The sequence below is a fragment of the Electrona antarctica genome, assembly GCF_951216825.1.
Source record: "Electrona antarctica genome assembly, chromosome: 7".
In the NCBI taxonomy this organism is placed as follows: domain Eukaryota; kingdom Metazoa; phylum Chordata; class Actinopteri; order Myctophiformes; family Myctophidae; genus Electrona; species Electrona antarctica.
In genome coordinates, this window is record NC_136812.1 from 18,543,842 (window position 1) to 18,560,291 (window position 16,450).

At 43.1% G+C, this 16,450-nt stretch overlaps 1 protein-coding gene across 1 annotated transcript in view; it reads right to left on the reverse strand.

The window, feature by feature from the left end:
* Positions 1 to 333: 333 nt before the first annotated feature.
* cbarpb (CACN subunit beta associated regulatory protein b) overlaps positions 334 to 16,450 on the reverse strand; it is a gene marked incomplete at its 5' end in the record, with an annotated part of 20,067 nt that continues 3,950 nt past the window's right edge. Inside the window, 7 exons of the mRNA XM_079505409.1 lie at positions 334 to 5,176; positions 7,204 to 7,390; positions 9,923 to 10,157; positions 11,354 to 11,506; positions 12,192 to 12,363; positions 14,485 to 14,647; positions 15,120 to 15,181. Coding sequence (XP_079361535.1) covers positions 3,634 to 5,176; positions 7,204 to 7,390; positions 9,923 to 10,157; positions 11,354 to 11,506; positions 12,192 to 12,363; positions 14,485 to 14,647; positions 15,120 to 15,181 — 2,515 coding nt within the window. The 3' untranslated portion in view covers positions 334 to 3,633. The remainder of the gene's footprint in view (positions 5,177 to 7,203; positions 7,391 to 9,922; positions 10,158 to 11,353; positions 11,507 to 12,191; positions 12,364 to 14,484; positions 14,648 to 15,119; positions 15,182 to 16,450) is intronic.

Genomic DNA, 16,450 nt, shown 5'->3' on the forward strand with positions numbered 1-16,450 from the left:
ATGCTCACACTTTCAACCTGGCGTCCCTTGGGCATTACAATCCAAACCTTTAAAAAAGTAGTAAAAATAGTTCTACAAACTCAAAAAGCACTGTAATGACAAAGTATGAATTGGTTACAGTAAGCATAGCTGAGAAAGTAAACTTCTGACCATCTGATTTACTCCTTTGGTGCATTTGGAGCTGGTTATGGTGGAGATAAGGTGAAAAAAGAAAATCCAACAGACTACTGAGACTCGCCCACAAAGAAACAAGTGAGATTCATCATCAGAGACATCCTCCTCTTTCCCATGATTTTAAGCCAGAAGCTTGAAATGAGGCGCAGTAGAACCATCTATGTTTCATCCATTTATTCACGGATTGGATAACAACCCCAAAATAACATTTCATACAATTTGGTCCCTCAAGGCTCAATGGATCAGGGTCAACAAAGGCAAAGTTGTTTAGAACTCTATCTTTTATACTTTGAGAAATTGAGCAGTTGACTAACAAGCAAGGAATACATAAATAGATTGTAGATTTTTTTCTTTCTTTTTTTTGTTTTGTTATCATGGAAATAAACCTCACAAAATATCATCATTTACAGTATTGTAAGCATGACTCCTAAACAAAGTTGATTCCATAAAATACAAAATCTAGTCATACTGATGCTTTTTAACTTCTGCCTTCTAACAAAGGATTGATTTGGTAGATTAAGTCATGAAGATATGATATGAAGATATGAACTAAAATGTTACTTCTCATGCACACCTATGAAGAGTTATGCATCATTGTATTGGACAGGCTACTGGTTTAGTATACAAACATTTCTTTACCACTGTCCCCAGTTCTAAACCTAATAAAGGACAGACTAAGTCTAGCTCCGGCAACAATGTGTTTGTATACACAACGTTTCATCTTTGTACCATGTACTTATTTGTCGTCTAATGTTGAACTTTCACCCTCTTCGGTATTTATGTCTATTTTTTCCCTCTTTAACTTTAACTCTGCCATTTTTACTGTTGACTGTACAAATTACACTCTTCCCTTTTCACCCATGACGTCTGTCAGAATTGTCAGAGAAATCAAGACGGCATTGTTCCGTTAATGAGAACCATGGCTTGTGTCTCTCAGTCCACTCAGCCACAAGAGGAGACTTCTATCAGGCAGATGAGAGAGATCTTATCTGACTGGAGATAAGAGTCACAATGCTGTACCGTTAACCACCTATGAGAGTGAGGGAATGGACAGGAAGGAAGGATGAGAGGACCCACCACCTCCATTTTTTAAATCAATATTCAACGCCATCCTCTGCAGTGGTTCCATTCACTGCACGTGTGAGAAGGGGGGAGCCTAACAACCCCTCAGAGAGTGGGAATTTACAAGCAAAACTGGGTCGCTCACGGAGCGTTCCTCTGCCGCACGCTGCTGGGGATGTGAAGGCAGAGTGCTGCTTCAAGCCATTGGTGGCCTATAAGTGCAAGAAATTGATTTTTCCAATTCTTCAACAGGCTTGCCGTTCCTTGCCTTTGATATGCTTTGATTCGTTAGCGTGCTTGAAATGCATACAGAGGCGGAGAAGGATAGAAAAAGGGGGGAAATTGTAACAAATAACATGTTTGTTCATTCTGGTTTTCTACGCCGACAGGAAGTGCAAGTCCTTGCCCCTGAGGGAAACATGCACTGCACTGTCAACTTTCTCAGGAGGAAAAAGAGAAGGGGAGGGGAAAAAAAGAATGTGAACTGTTAACAAATAAAGCCTGTTCCCTGTGAGCTCCATGCACAAGAAAGCATGCCTTTCTCATAAAGAAACTCAATAAACACTAACGTCTGCGAGGACCGCATCAGTCCCATTCAACAGCCTTAAAATAACCCCACCAGCATGTCTGTAAAAGTAACTAAAACTGAGCTTATTCTCAATCTTTACAAAGATATGAGTGTCTTCAGAGATGAACTTGGAGTCATAGCTTATTCATTCAATCAGACAGTATTGTTATATCTGTGATTCAGTCTTTGTCACCAAAGAGGAGTGCTAAAATATGCCTACCTTCCTTGTTCTATCGTGCCATTGTTAAGATCCCTCTATATACAAATATATTTTTGGCACCAAAATTAGTTACACAGCCTCCTCGTGGGCTGCTCTAACCCTGTCCTACTGTGTCACTTCTCATTGTCACAAGCAGAAAGCAATACAAACAGGATATTTCAATGAATGATACAAAATGAGAAACATTCAATGACATTAAACAGCACAACCGTCAGGTATCGGTAGAATATTTCCCTCTTCAGGGAAACATGTTTAAATAGAAACACCCTTCCAAAGCCAGACATTCACTGATACAGAGAAATGAGAGCTAACTGCAATTTCAATAGGACACATTATACAGGCTTTGCTAAGTGTATAATTCATGCCCGTCTATATGCACTATAAGGAACCATGGAGTCTGAAGAGCAGTGAGTAAACAACCTTGGATTCCAGATTTGGCAGATATTTGTCTCAGTCACACATTTGTACAATTGCAGGGACTTAAATGATTTCCTGGGACATAATGTGACATAGTACGCCTCATATGAATTGAATATCTCTAATGCAGGGGTCTTCAACAAGGGGTTCGGGACCCCTAAGGGGTCCTCAGAGTTACTACAGGGGGGCTGCCAAATCTTTGTGTGGTAGGATTCTGTTTTTACATGACTCATTTGAACCCTAGCATCCCTATTCTCAAGGCATTGTGAGCTTGTACATCGGCTATTTTCGGCAACAAGGTTTTGTGTGTAGAGGGAAAAAAGAGTAGACCAAGTACAGAGCCAAAGGTCAAGTTTACTAAGTATTGACTGTTTAAGTAACATGAATCCAACACTGATGCAGCTATCTATGAAAAGTTGAATCTGCAACACAGTTTTATACTATGTGTAGCTTCACCTCTCTCTCAGTTAAGAGGCCCTTGGCCTGAAAGACGTTGAAGACCCCTGCTAATGGGTGGCAGATATTATAGCCTGTGAAAATAAATAGTAACCACGTGCTCAGGACTGACATGACCGTTGTATCAAAATCCACAGATCCCTACATGTCTAATAGCACCTGATTTCACAGTGAATCCACTAGTACAGAGGGAATACTGGCTGTTCTCCTCAATTCTCCACTGGAGAAGAGGAGGAGTTACAGTAGTAGTGACACAAAGGTAGGGCATAAATAGTTCACAAATACGTATGGAGACGTGGAGCTAACTCTGAGAAACTCCAAGTTTGTAAAGAAAAACTTGAATGTTTATTTTATTTTTTATCCAATGACTATTAACTAAATTATTATTATTATCATTTTACTATTTTTGGCTTTCTCTACTCTCAACAGACTAAAATTATGAAAATGTAACTTGCTTAATGCTAACCAGTATAAAGAAAGACTGTTGTTCACATTCACATCGCTAGTGAGTTAGCTGAACCACACAAGTTGTCAGTCACATGGCTTGTGTGCCCAGTTTGGGACGCAGTCTTTAAATGGACTGAAAGAACAGATACGCCAATGTGTTTTAGATGTCTAGGTCACAAACTATACAGAGTAGAGATATTTGTGTCAAGACCAAGGCAGGACAGAAATCAAATGGAATGTTGTCAGTCAGTGGGACAAGAGGTGTTGGGGTGGAGGACTTGAAACCCTGCTACACTGGGCTGTGGTCAGGAGAAGCGTGCGTGACCGTAAAAGTCACGCACTCGGTCGGTGTGTCCCTGGTTCTGTATAGGCCTGCGTATAGCCTCTCCTCCAGATTGGCAGTCAGTTTGTCTGTCAGCTCTGCTGTGAAGGTTTGAGGGCCGTAGCCCGAGGATTTGGGGGGCTGAGGGGGCGAGCGCTCGTCGGGGGGCTCAGGAGGGGGTATGGGTTGTTTGCTGTCCTCCTGAGGGTCAGGCTGCTCAGCAAATCCGCCCTCACTCTCGGTGATGGAAGGAGTGTGTGAAGGAGGAGGGTTGGAGCAGGAGGCCGCTTCGTCTCTGACAGTGCTGGCGTAGCTCTCGGACACCCTCGTGGCCCCCTGCTCCCTCTGCTCCCCTCCACCCTCAATGGGCATCGCCTCCACCTTTGGGGTCTCCGGCCTGCTGCCGGCCCCGTCAGCCGCCTCCTCATCTGGAGCGCTGACGATGCGCGGAAGTGTGCTGTGGTAGCTTGTGTCCAGCGGGTAGTTCACGCTCTGGCCTCGCCGCAACGGTGTCCGCTGTCTCTCAAAGGAGGAGTGGTAGTGTCTGACCCCGGGGTCGCTCCACTGCTTGTGGCGCTGCCATTGCTTGCGGAGGTGGATTCGCGAACGGTGCTTCTTCAGCGGGGAGTCGTGCTGGTCGAACTGGGGGTCGTGGCGGAGGAACTCGTTGAACAGCGCATCCGTCCTCTCGTCGATGCTGTAGTCGCGCCTATGCAGGGGCTGGGGGGGTGGGAGGGGCGCCGGCTGCACCGCCTCCCGTGGCGTGAACATCTGACCGTACGGGGACCAGCCCAGTGGGCCGGCGCCTGTCTCCATGGCAACTCCTCCACTGGCGCCCAACAGAGGATCCTCCTCAGGCTCCTCCTCGCTGAGGTAGGACTCAAAGCTCTCGCCGATCGTGCCGCTTCGCCCGGCACTGGTGAAGTGGTGTCTCTTCTCCAGGGCGGTTTTCTCTTTAGGACTGCTGCTCCCGAACAGCCTCAGGTCCTCCGGTCCGCGGGACGGAGCCTCTATCGACGCATAACCACTGTCCATCTGCAGCAGCTTGCGGTTCCCTGTCTCTCCATCGCTGCCCCCTCGCTCTGAGTCCGTGCTGTCCTGCTTCCTCTTCTTCATCTTCTTCTCGCTCAGCTCCTCAGCCATGTACAGAGCCAAGTCCTTGTCTTCCTCTCCGACATCTTCTGCCTCGTCTCCCAAGTCCTGTGATGGGTAGCTTGGGAGCTCCCCCTTCTCTCTCTCTGTCTCGGCGTGTCCCCCCAGCGAACACACGCTGTCAGCGTCACTGCACACGGAGTTCCTGTCGTTGCCGGCGTGCTGTTCCAGGGAGGCACGAAGGGTCCAGATGTCTCTGTAAAGGGCTTGGGAGTCCTGGGGGTCCAGGGGTTCCACCGGGTCAGCACTGTCCCTTTCGGCCACGGTCAGTGCTTCATCCTGGGGATCAGGGGAAAGGCCAATCACCCCCGGACCACCACGGCAGCAGCTGGGTTCCACCATCACCTCCACCTCTAACCTGTAAAGCAGACGGGGACGATGGGGAAAATTCACAGTGAGAGAGAGAGCAAAAAAAGGATCATGGATACTCATGGACACGAGCAGTCGAGCACTCACGCACGTGCTCACACACACACACACACACACACACACACACACACACACACACACACACACACACACACACACACACGCGCACCCATGGCAAGGGTCAGTTCCAAAGCAAAAAGCCAATCACCACATTCGTCTGAGACATGGCTATGTACACAGTGCACACTGATGTGATTTTCATGGCTTGCTATGGTTGTTGCATGTTCTTAACAAACTGAACTCAACTAATGTCATGTGTTTCCCTGCATACATGTGAAAAACAACATGACTTGTGTCATATTAATAGCTACAATTGCAACTGGTAAATAACATTAGTCATCATTCTTGGTTAGCAGCGTTCAGGAATTTGGAAATTACTTATATTTACATACATATTTATATAGACAAAGATCTACAGGGAATTACTTTTCTTTTTTTTAACTTAACATTTTTTAACCAGAGTAACTGGTTGAAAAATTACTATTTTGTTCATTCTTATTAGGATTGCCAGATTCTGTCTTGTCGTAAAACCGAATCTAAAATAGGAAGGTCATCTTAATCCTTGGAATTCTTAGTTATCAGCACACCACATCAGTGATGGAAGGGACTAGTTTCTTATACTATCTTATACTCCATGTCCCAATTCTCAACCAATTCCTCCAAACATACTGTACACTACAGGAAACCATAAAAACGGTACGTCTGGTTTTGGATAATCTAATAGCTTTCCAAGAAATCCTAAGGTAATTGCTTACATTAGAAGTCTGACTTGGGTCAAATAGTACTGTTTTTTCATACACAATTATATTCACTGCAGGTTATATGCCATTGCTATTGTAACCAAAAGGGTACAGGTTTGATTTCCACAAAAGTCAAGGTTTCCTGACAAAGTGTTCTTGAGCAAGACTCACTGTCACTCTGGATTAGAGCAATCAAGTTCATGGCTAAATTACAAAAATACCAAAGTAAAGGTCCCTACACACCGAGCCCGTTTTTTTCGGATTTCTAGCGGTTTTCCGAAAAACGCGTCCAGTGTGCAACCACCTTTGCTTGATTGTTAATTGTATTGATTTGTATTTTCTGTTAAACAAAATGTGCACTGATACTGTGCAGTACACTCCTCTCATGTTTTACAAGCTTGTATGTCTGCCATTTATGGTGAGCCACACCAGGAATCATTTAGAATAGCTATGAGAGATATTATAGAAACAATTACTTTCTCTGGAGTGACTTTATAATTATTGTCTGGCTCCTATAAACTGCATATATATACTGTAACATTGTTCTGTAATTTTATTTTATTTGTCTATTCATTTTTGGAAACAAATTTGTCTCATCCAATTAAATATTTCTAAATGTATATTATTTATTAAATATTATATATCTATTAAACAGAAGAAAGGTTAATTAATTATTATTGTGATATTGCTGTCCTAAAAAAGCAAATATTAAATAAATAAAACAATAGCTATAAGGCAGCGTGATAGAAAAGAACAAAAGCATTCTTGAGGTGCAGAGAAAGGGGCTGAGTGAGAATAAGGACTTCAAAGCTGCAGCTTACTGAGAGCAGAGCATTAACTGCAGCAGAGCAGTGGTTCTCAAACTGTTTCATTCATGTATTCACCATTCTGAAAATATCTCGTGCCAAGGACCCCTATACAAGATTTTTTGAAAATAGCCGATCTACAAGATCACAACCCATTGCTTCGCTCCCTGTGGTGAGCTTATAGATTGGCTATTTTCAAGTCGCCAATGTACCCTGTGTAGGGGTTAAAGTGGTTAAACTGATTTTGATGCTATATTAACACATTTTGCCAGAGTCCCCTGAGGGACCCCCACTCTGAGAACGACTGCTCTAGCTACAGACATGAGTGCAAAGGACAGCACTACAGACATGAGTGCAAAGGACAGCAAAAGCCGTGGACGTGGATGAATGGCAAGGGAATTTAAAGATACCTGCCGAGGGAGGGGGGCGGGGTGGAGGGGGGAGCTGGGGAGGAGGAGGGCCGCCCGGGGCAGTAGGTGACGTCCCGGGTGCGGGCGATGTACTGAATGAGGTCTATGTGGTGACGGGAGTCTTCATCCTGGTCCATGCTCTCACTGGCAGCACGCTGCCGCTGGAACTGTCTCCTTTTAGGAGAGCCTGGGGGGAGGGGGGAGACAAGTTATTGTCTAATTTACAGGTGTTCCCACAAACCTTTCAGCTCGACTCGAGACCCAAAAGCTGAAAATAGCCAGTCTTCAAGCTCACAGTTTCACTATTTGTTTACATTTTTGGAGATGTATTGGAAATTTGGAATTGTCAGAATTTTTTTGTTTGTTTTGTTTTGAAATAATAACAATAATACAAAATTGTAAGTACACTTAAAAATCGGGATAGCGTTGTGGTGCAGTGGTAAAGTCCCTGCCCACCACCACGGAGGTTGTGGGTGGAGGAATACATTGGCATAACGACTAAATTGTGGAGAAAGAAAAGCATGTTGTGGGGAAAAAGCATGTTAGCAATAGATCCAGGAAGTGAGGTACTAGGAACAGTTATAAAATAAGTAGCCTACAGGAAGTGAGAGGCCAGGGTTCCTTTACTACAGGCAGAATGCACTGGAGTCAATGAGAGCTCAGTGACCAGCTCATTATTTATGAATGACTGAGACCTTTTGTAAAGTAATCACTTCTGGAAAATAACAGAAGACATGTAACACATTATTGTCTGCTGTGTTGCTTTTCGATGTACGCTGTGTAATTTTTATAGAGGTATGGTATCTAAAGAGCACAAAGTACCTTTCTGAACGTACCAAGTATCGCGAGACTTCCCACCGTTTCCTGTCTGTCAGCCAAATATCGCGATACTTCGGAGCCAGAAACGATACCTGCTGCTGTTTAGATCCTCAGATAAAATTTTATACTGTGCACTCTGTGCACATAGAAAAGTAAGTGATTAGAAAACAACCTGTGATATGTCTTCTTTTATATTCCTGAACCGATTATATGACAAAGGTCTCAATTGTTCATAAATAATGTTAAGTATTATTAATAAGTATTCATTGCACTGCCGGTGTGAGTTTGGCTCCCATGAAAGTGTCCATGAAAGTGTCATGGCGCAGCCCAGTCACGTGACCACTTCTCTTCCTTCACAAAGCTTCCTTGCCTTCCTCTGCATATGGTTCCTGGTTGTTATGTGATGTTTGCTCCCACCACCACCCCAGCACCACCGGTGGGCTCTGTTATTTATGTTCCCCTTGGGGGTTTTCTATCTATCTCCCTGCTCTTAATGTTTTATGATGGTGTTTAATCGTGCCGAGCAGGGAGAAAATGCAGCAGAGCCGAACGTCAAGATAAATATCATATGCACACTTGTATTCTCATTCTATAATAAATATTGGTTAAATCTATTCGTGAGTTGTCTGACTGAATTAGTATTTAGTTTGATCCAGTTTAAGTCAGATAAAGATATTGCAATTTACGGTAATTCAATTCAAAAGCAACAGTTTTGTGTTTTCTTCTTGGTCTGCAATACAGTTTGGTTACAGTATAAATAATTACTTACACAGGTACAGGACCTTTATTTAATTGAGGTTTTTAATATAACTCAGATATACAATTGTATGGTTCTGATTGTTATATCGCGCTGCAATGCATTCTGAGCTTGTAGATCAGCTATTTTCAGTGTGCGCCACCTGTGCAAAACCGGGTATAAGTCAGTGTTGTCATTCCCTCAGGGAACGGCAGGGAGGCTTCATTCAGGTCCTCAAATTGACTTGGAAAGAGCAAACTGTGCGTCACAGAGCCATCTGTCGTGTGTGTGTGTGTGTGTGTGTGTGTGTGTGTGTGCGTGCGTGCGTGCGTGCGTGCGTGCGTGCGTGCGTGCGTGCGTGCGTGCGTAACACAGTTGGATGCTGGAACACTATCATCACTCTGTTTAAATGATGATACCAGCTTCAATACACATACGTCATTATTCACAGCTTCTGCCATATACATAAACACGTTTATTTTCAGATTTAGCAGTTGATAAAATTTGCCCCAATATGATTAAAACATTACCTAACGTTATCTAAAATTGAGTCATTGTTGCCTAAACATCATTGCATGGCTAATAACTTAAGTCATAGCGGTTTGGATTTCAAATCAATGTTTTCTCCAGCAACTATTTTTTTAATACACTTTTTAAATTGATGCATTGGTCACATAACTTGACAAAAATAACCATGCAATGATATTTAGCGTGTCCGATTACCTATCTCAAGCAAGTTGATTTTCATACCATACTGAAATGGATGCAATCCAATGAAAAACACAACAACTACGGTATGCTTCGGAAAATGGCCAGCAGTAATGACGGGTATACCGTGAGTCATTGTTTTCTAACAAAAACGTTTTCTTGGTGAACAGATCCTGTATCAATATAGCTGAAATAAAGTAAACAGTGTTGTTGTGCAGTCAAAGATCCATTAATAAAGGATCCAGGCCTGGGCCATGGCTCAGCGGTCCAGGCACCGTGGCTGGTAATCCAGTCTGGCAGTGTGCCGCGGGTTCGACTCCCGATCCCGACAGCCTTTACTGCATGTCTTCCCCCCATCTCTCTCCCCATTTCCTGTCAGCCTACTGTCTGTCCCTTCATAAAAAAATATAAAATAAAGGCGAAAGCCAAAAAATAAAATAAAGGATCCATTATTACCTCTGGTGTCCAGACTGGAAGCTCTCTGGCTGCTGTCCAGCTTCCACTTCTTGATCTTAAAGTAGGGGCTGGACCCCTCCAGACTGGCGTGGCGTCGCAGCTTGGTGAAGAACTGCAGCACCGGCCCATGGTGGCCTCCTGCCACTCCAGCACCTGTGCTACCGGTAGCCGCTGCCCCCTCGCCCACGCCATGCACTCCGTCACCCCTGCAGGGCCCTGCTCCCAGCATCTCAATCTGCATGGGGAACACAGAGATGTTCTGTCAGGATGGAAAAACTAAGACCAGAGGACAAACTATTTAAAGTATACTACTAGTACTAGGCTATAGTAATTGTGCACTAGTATTAAGCAGTACAAATTACAAAGGACCTTTTAATATCAATGCATTGCTGTATTGAATAATAAATAATAATAATAATGAAATAATTGACCATTCACATCATAGTTTCACTCTCTCCACTGGTATCTCCTCACCTACAGTAGAGACAGTAGAGTTCTGTACTAAATATAATCTAACAACAAAACATCTAATGGGGGTCCCTGGCACTTTTATTCAAATGGGGGTCCGTGGCCTAATAAATATATACATTTGGGAAAATGTTTGAGAACCACTGATCTACACATAACATTGACTGTTGGTGATTTATTTGTTCACAGACTGCTATTGTTGTGATTGTTGTGTGTTGTGATTATTTGCATTCATGCATATTGTGTAGCCACTAACAAATAAATCACAGTGTTAACTGTAAGCACTGCATGCATAGCAATCTAGCAAGGCGCTAAGATGTGTGATATGTGAACACAGTCAACACATCGTTATCGTTGACATAATCATTCATATTGTTGCCATTTTATTAACTTCGTCGATCAAGTGTTGTCACTGTGTGATAAAGTGAGCAGTCAATGTATTAACTAAATCAGTGGTTCTGGGGACCCCCAGGGGTCCTTGAGAGGGTTCCAGGGGTTCCCAGAAAAATGTGTTAATAATATAGCATAAAACAGTTGAGTTGAACCACTTTAACCCTAAATGACATGCGTTGTGAGCTTGTAGTTCTGCTATTTTCAAAAGAACCTTGAGAAAAATAGATTTCGTTTTTTATATATTTTGTAAATATTTTAACAGTACAAATCTTCTATAGGGGTGGTCCCTGGCAGAAAAACAAAATATTTTCTCGTGGGGGACTGGCCTGTGGCCAAATACATTGACAACAAATATTAATTTGGTTTTAGTCTTTAGTCTTTTGAGTAACATTTCTAGTTCTGGGACTTTAAATGATTACATTTGATAAATGAATTACAGAAGAAATAACGCGAATAAAAATATTAACGCATGATAAAAGGTATTCGACAAATATTCTTCGTCATAGTTTTTATAGTCGACGAAATGAGCACTGGGTCCTTGACATGACCAGGTCTGAGAAGCAGACTCACAGAGCAGGAGCTAGGCTCCTTGGTGCTGATGGCTGTGTGGCTGCTTCTGAAGCTGGTGTCCACCACAGAGTTGAAGATGTCCCCAGGAAGGGCTGAGCTAGGACTGACGCTCAGGCTGGTCAATGCTGTTTGGGGGAGAGGGCACAGCATTGGCTGCAGGGAGACAGACATAGTACACAAAGTTAGATCTTGTTTTACCTGGACAATTTAAGACAAAACATTTCAGCATACTTCTTTTTTCAAGCAATGTACACTGTAGTACCTGAAGGGCCATACTGGCATGAGTGGCATCATTACTTAATTCACTGCGTGTTGGTTTGCCTACTTGTATGCTGGTTGATTTTCACACCTTACTGATATTAACAGAATCCAATGGATTCCGCAATAACAGAAGAAATAAGTGGTTGGCATTGGCAGTAATGTCAAGTATACGGTGAGTCATAGTCGATGGGCAAAACATGCCGGACCGGCACTCTCATTTAATTTCAAGTTTCATCTCCCTTTTTAATTTCAAGCAATGTTTATACTATTCAAACAGAATCACACTCTTTAATAGAACATTGGTGGATTTAACATATCATGTAGGCCACATCACCTCAAGTCCAAAGACTGTCAAATCCAGCATGAGTGATTCAACTCCCCCATCCAAATGGGAAATCAATGCACATAGCCCATTGAAATGAGCAGACAGAAAAGATCTATGATACCCTCGTTTGGGTACATTAGGTTGATATATTTTCTCAGCCCTGGCGCGTCTGACTGATGTTCTAATTGGTCTCGGACATGACTAACGACACGGCTGGGGACTAATGGCAGGGCGGCGGCGTCGACTCGTCACCTGGAAGATGGAGAGTGCCGACTTGGCGGCGGGGTGTGTCGCCATGGTGACGGTGTTCTCGGCGGAGTCACACTCGTGGATGGTGACGATCTTCAGGGCGGGGGAGGGGATGTGGAGGTGTGTGAGACGCGCGTTCTTCAGGTGGTGGAAGTCTCCCTCGGTGAGCGTGTACCTGGGGGGGGGGGGGGTGGTGGGAAAAAAGTACTCACGTGTTTTACTTAAGTTAAAAGTATCAATACTAGCTGCAATGTGCTGTAGAACTACTCCGTTACAAGTACTACAAGTCCGGGAATTCGAAATTTACTTGAGTAAAAGTACAAAGGTATTGGCATCAAAATGTACTAAATGTACCAAAAGTAAAAGTACTAATTGTGCAGAATGTCCCATTTTACGTTTTCAAATGTATAAAAATCTTTTGAAAATAGCAGATCTACAAGCTCACAATACGTCGCATCGCAACGCATTGTGAGCTTGTAGCACGGCTATTTGTGAGCTTGTAGATTGGCTATTTTCAAATGGCCGAAATGTATAAGGGGCTGAAGTGGTTAATGTATGTTTTGTCATAATATTAAAAATCTACAAAGTAACTAGTAACTAATTAGTTAAGTACAAATAAGTAAAGTACAAATACCTCAAAATTGTACTTAACCCTTTACCCGCCAGGATTTATTAATAATTTTGATAATTCACGCCAGCATTTCCCCCCATTCAACCTTTATTTTGAAGAGCCAAAAATACGCGACCGGATGTTAGATTGTCTAACGTGTGTGTGTGTGTGTGTGTGTGTGTGTGTGTGTGTGTGTGTGTGTGTGTGTGTGTTGTCGCACATCACTTCCAGGCTATACATACATACATACATACATACATACATACATACATACATACATACATACATACATACATACATACATACATACATACATACATACATACATACATACATACATACATACATACATACATACATACATACACATACTTATAAGATATGCCATCTGGTGGCTAATGAACCAAACACACATTCTCAGAAGTTGAAGCAGTTTTAGAGGACCCACTTTTAGGCCAGTGCAACAGAGCATGTTTTTGCCTTTTTTAAAACCTTACCCATTTTAACCAAATACATACATACATACATACATACATACATACATACATACATACATACATACATACATACATACATACATACATACATACCATAATGTGTCAGTCCTTGCCCACTGATACATCATCCCTTTTGTTATGAAACAATAAGTAATTTGAATTGCAACACATGAACTTGTGTACCTTACTTTACATGCCTTTGCATCATTCATGACACAAGAGACAAGATACGCCAAAGAGAAAGAAAAGCGATTTCTGCCTTTCAAACCCACAGCATCTGCAATAATGTGTTTAGCCTAAGAGAATGATTCCTTCGGAGGCATTTGCATATCTTCAGACTGAGGTGGGGTTCTTTGGCGAAAAGTAGGCCACTGAGAAAGAAAGAGGGAGTGAGAGAAGCCACTTCCCTTCCATACCATACATACTGTACGTACATGCAGGACTCATTTTATATTCATCAACTTAACCCTTAACTAACCAACATATCAGTGGAATGGATACAGTAACAATGTGACTGTCTTGAATTCTTGGCACCCTAAGAGCAGGGGAACTATAGTGTATGTGAAAACTGATGACAGCATGCATTTTCCATTGACTTTGTATGCATACAATATATACTAGGCATACGAGTTCAACTTGTTGATTGGCTATATATATATATACACACACACACACACACACACACACACACACACACACACACACACACACACACACACACACACACACAGTCACACACACACACACACACACACACACACACACACACACACACACACACACACACACACACATTACTAGCGACACATAAAAATGGCTTTGTGATGCTCATGTGAGGATGTTAACCATGCAATCAAGATTATCCCAATAATGAAAATGTACCATAATAAGATTATCTTGATCATGATAAAAGATCAAATTATTATTTCCTCCGGTCCTTAATATGTACAGTACAGTGTGCACAGTACGCTTGCTTGCGTGCGTGCGTGCGTGCGTGCGTGCTTGCGTGCGTGCGTACATGAGTGCGTACATGAGTGCGTACATGAGTGTGTAAGTGCGCGCGTGTGTGTGCGCGTGCGTGTGCGCTCGCTTGTGTGTGTGCGTGTGTGCGTGTGTGCGTGCGTGCGTGCGTGCGTGCGTGCGTGTGTTTGTGTGTGTGTGTGTTTGTGCAAATGCTATCCTGTCTGACCTTCGCCCTTTCTCCAGGGCCTTCTTGCCGTGGTCGAAGAGTGCGGCCTCGTTGAAGGAGACCCTGCGGCCTGTGGTGCCTGTCGAGAGGAAACGCTCCGTCTGCTGGTCAGGGGAGCTGGCCATCGACAGACACTCTGACTCATCCACCCTGATGGTAATCTCTGGATGGAAAGACAAACAAACCAATACAGAGTCAGACATACTCAGGGTTCGATCTGCTGTGGGGGGATGGGGCCCGGCAGAAAACCTCCTATCTTTGTGTTTTAACTGTTTGTGTTTTGGTTTCATAAATGAATGCCCTAATCGATCATACTACGGCGTCGCAGAAAAGTATCAAGCAGATCTGCAAGCTCATCCGCTTTATCTCTTTTATCAATTACTCCTCTCCATCAATGTCTCTCCATATCAGTCCCTTCCATACCCTTGATTCTCGCTCTCTCTCTCTCTCTCTCTCTCTCTCTCCCCAGTGGTGGAAAGTAACTAAGTAGATCTTGTAGATCCGATATTTTCAAAAGAGTTTTTATACATTTTGAAAACTGTATTTCACTTTTGGTACTTTAAGTACATTTTGAATACCGGACTTTAACTTGTAACAGAGTATTTCAAAAATTCTTCCATCTGTGTCTCTCTCACCATGTGTGGGTTGAGAATCTTCCATGTAGGTGGTGTTGGTTTTCTCGGGGTCATCGCTGGCCCTGGGGCGCGCACACACACACACACACACACACACACACACACACACACACACACACACACACACACACACACACACACACACACACACACACACACACACACACACACACACACACACACACACACACACACACACACACACACACACACACACACACACACACACACACACACACACACACACACACACACACACACACAGAGAGAGAAAGACACTCAGATCAATGCTGTGACATGATTACCCCTGAAGTCTGCAGCTTCCATTCGTAGAACCCAGCCAACAACAATCACATATAGCCATGCACTTCTCAACCTGTGGGCCGGAGCCCACTGGTGGGCCGTGAGGACAATGCAAGTGGACCCCCAAATGATTGGAAAAACAAAAACTATTATTTTCTTTTAATGCGTTGAAAGATTCTGTTCAAAACAGGGCGCTATTTTTGCCGATGGTTTCCCAGATTGGTCATAAAGTATAACCAAAACATAGAGCAGAAACTAGAGGCTTTGACAGTTCATAGAAGCGTAGTGAGCGTACCACAACACAACACGCCTATACCGTGTTCTGAGTAAACTCTCTCCCCACATTGTGAGGGAATCCCAGTGGGTCTAAACCTTGTTTACTTGGGGTAATTCCTTTTTGACAACAATGTTACTCAATCAATTTAACCTTTTCTAACCTCAGGCAGAAAGCATCATCTGATACCTACTGAAATATTGATGTTTCGAAATGTTTGTTAAATACAGCTGACCATTTGGTTGCCCAACGCATGTTGGTGCTGACCTTTTTTTTTTTAACAAATATTACCAAAGTAACATCATGATACCAGCCAGCTGAATAGTACTGTTCATTTAACATTGTGTTGATATATACGGGATTGATCTTGCAGTAGGGATGGTGAATTTGGTGATAATAATGGCAATGTTGGTCAAACACTTTTGTCCCCAAAAAATAACTTATACCACCCGGAGGATGAACTGTACTGATTTGAGTGACCCCATGACCTTGATTTTACACCACCTTCAGGCTAAAATATTTAAGATATCTCATAATCTAATCAGCAAATTGCCATTAATCTTGTTGAGCACATGTAATTCTCCCAGGAGGGTAAACCCTACTGGTTTGGTTACCCCACTCAGCCTTTCCTCTAGTTTAGCACCAGCCTTGGTTCACAATTTCCATTTGCACACAACCACACAAGATCTCTCACACAAGACATTTTTCCCCCTGCCCCCTTCATAGACCAAATCAAACCATTGCTGAACTTCTA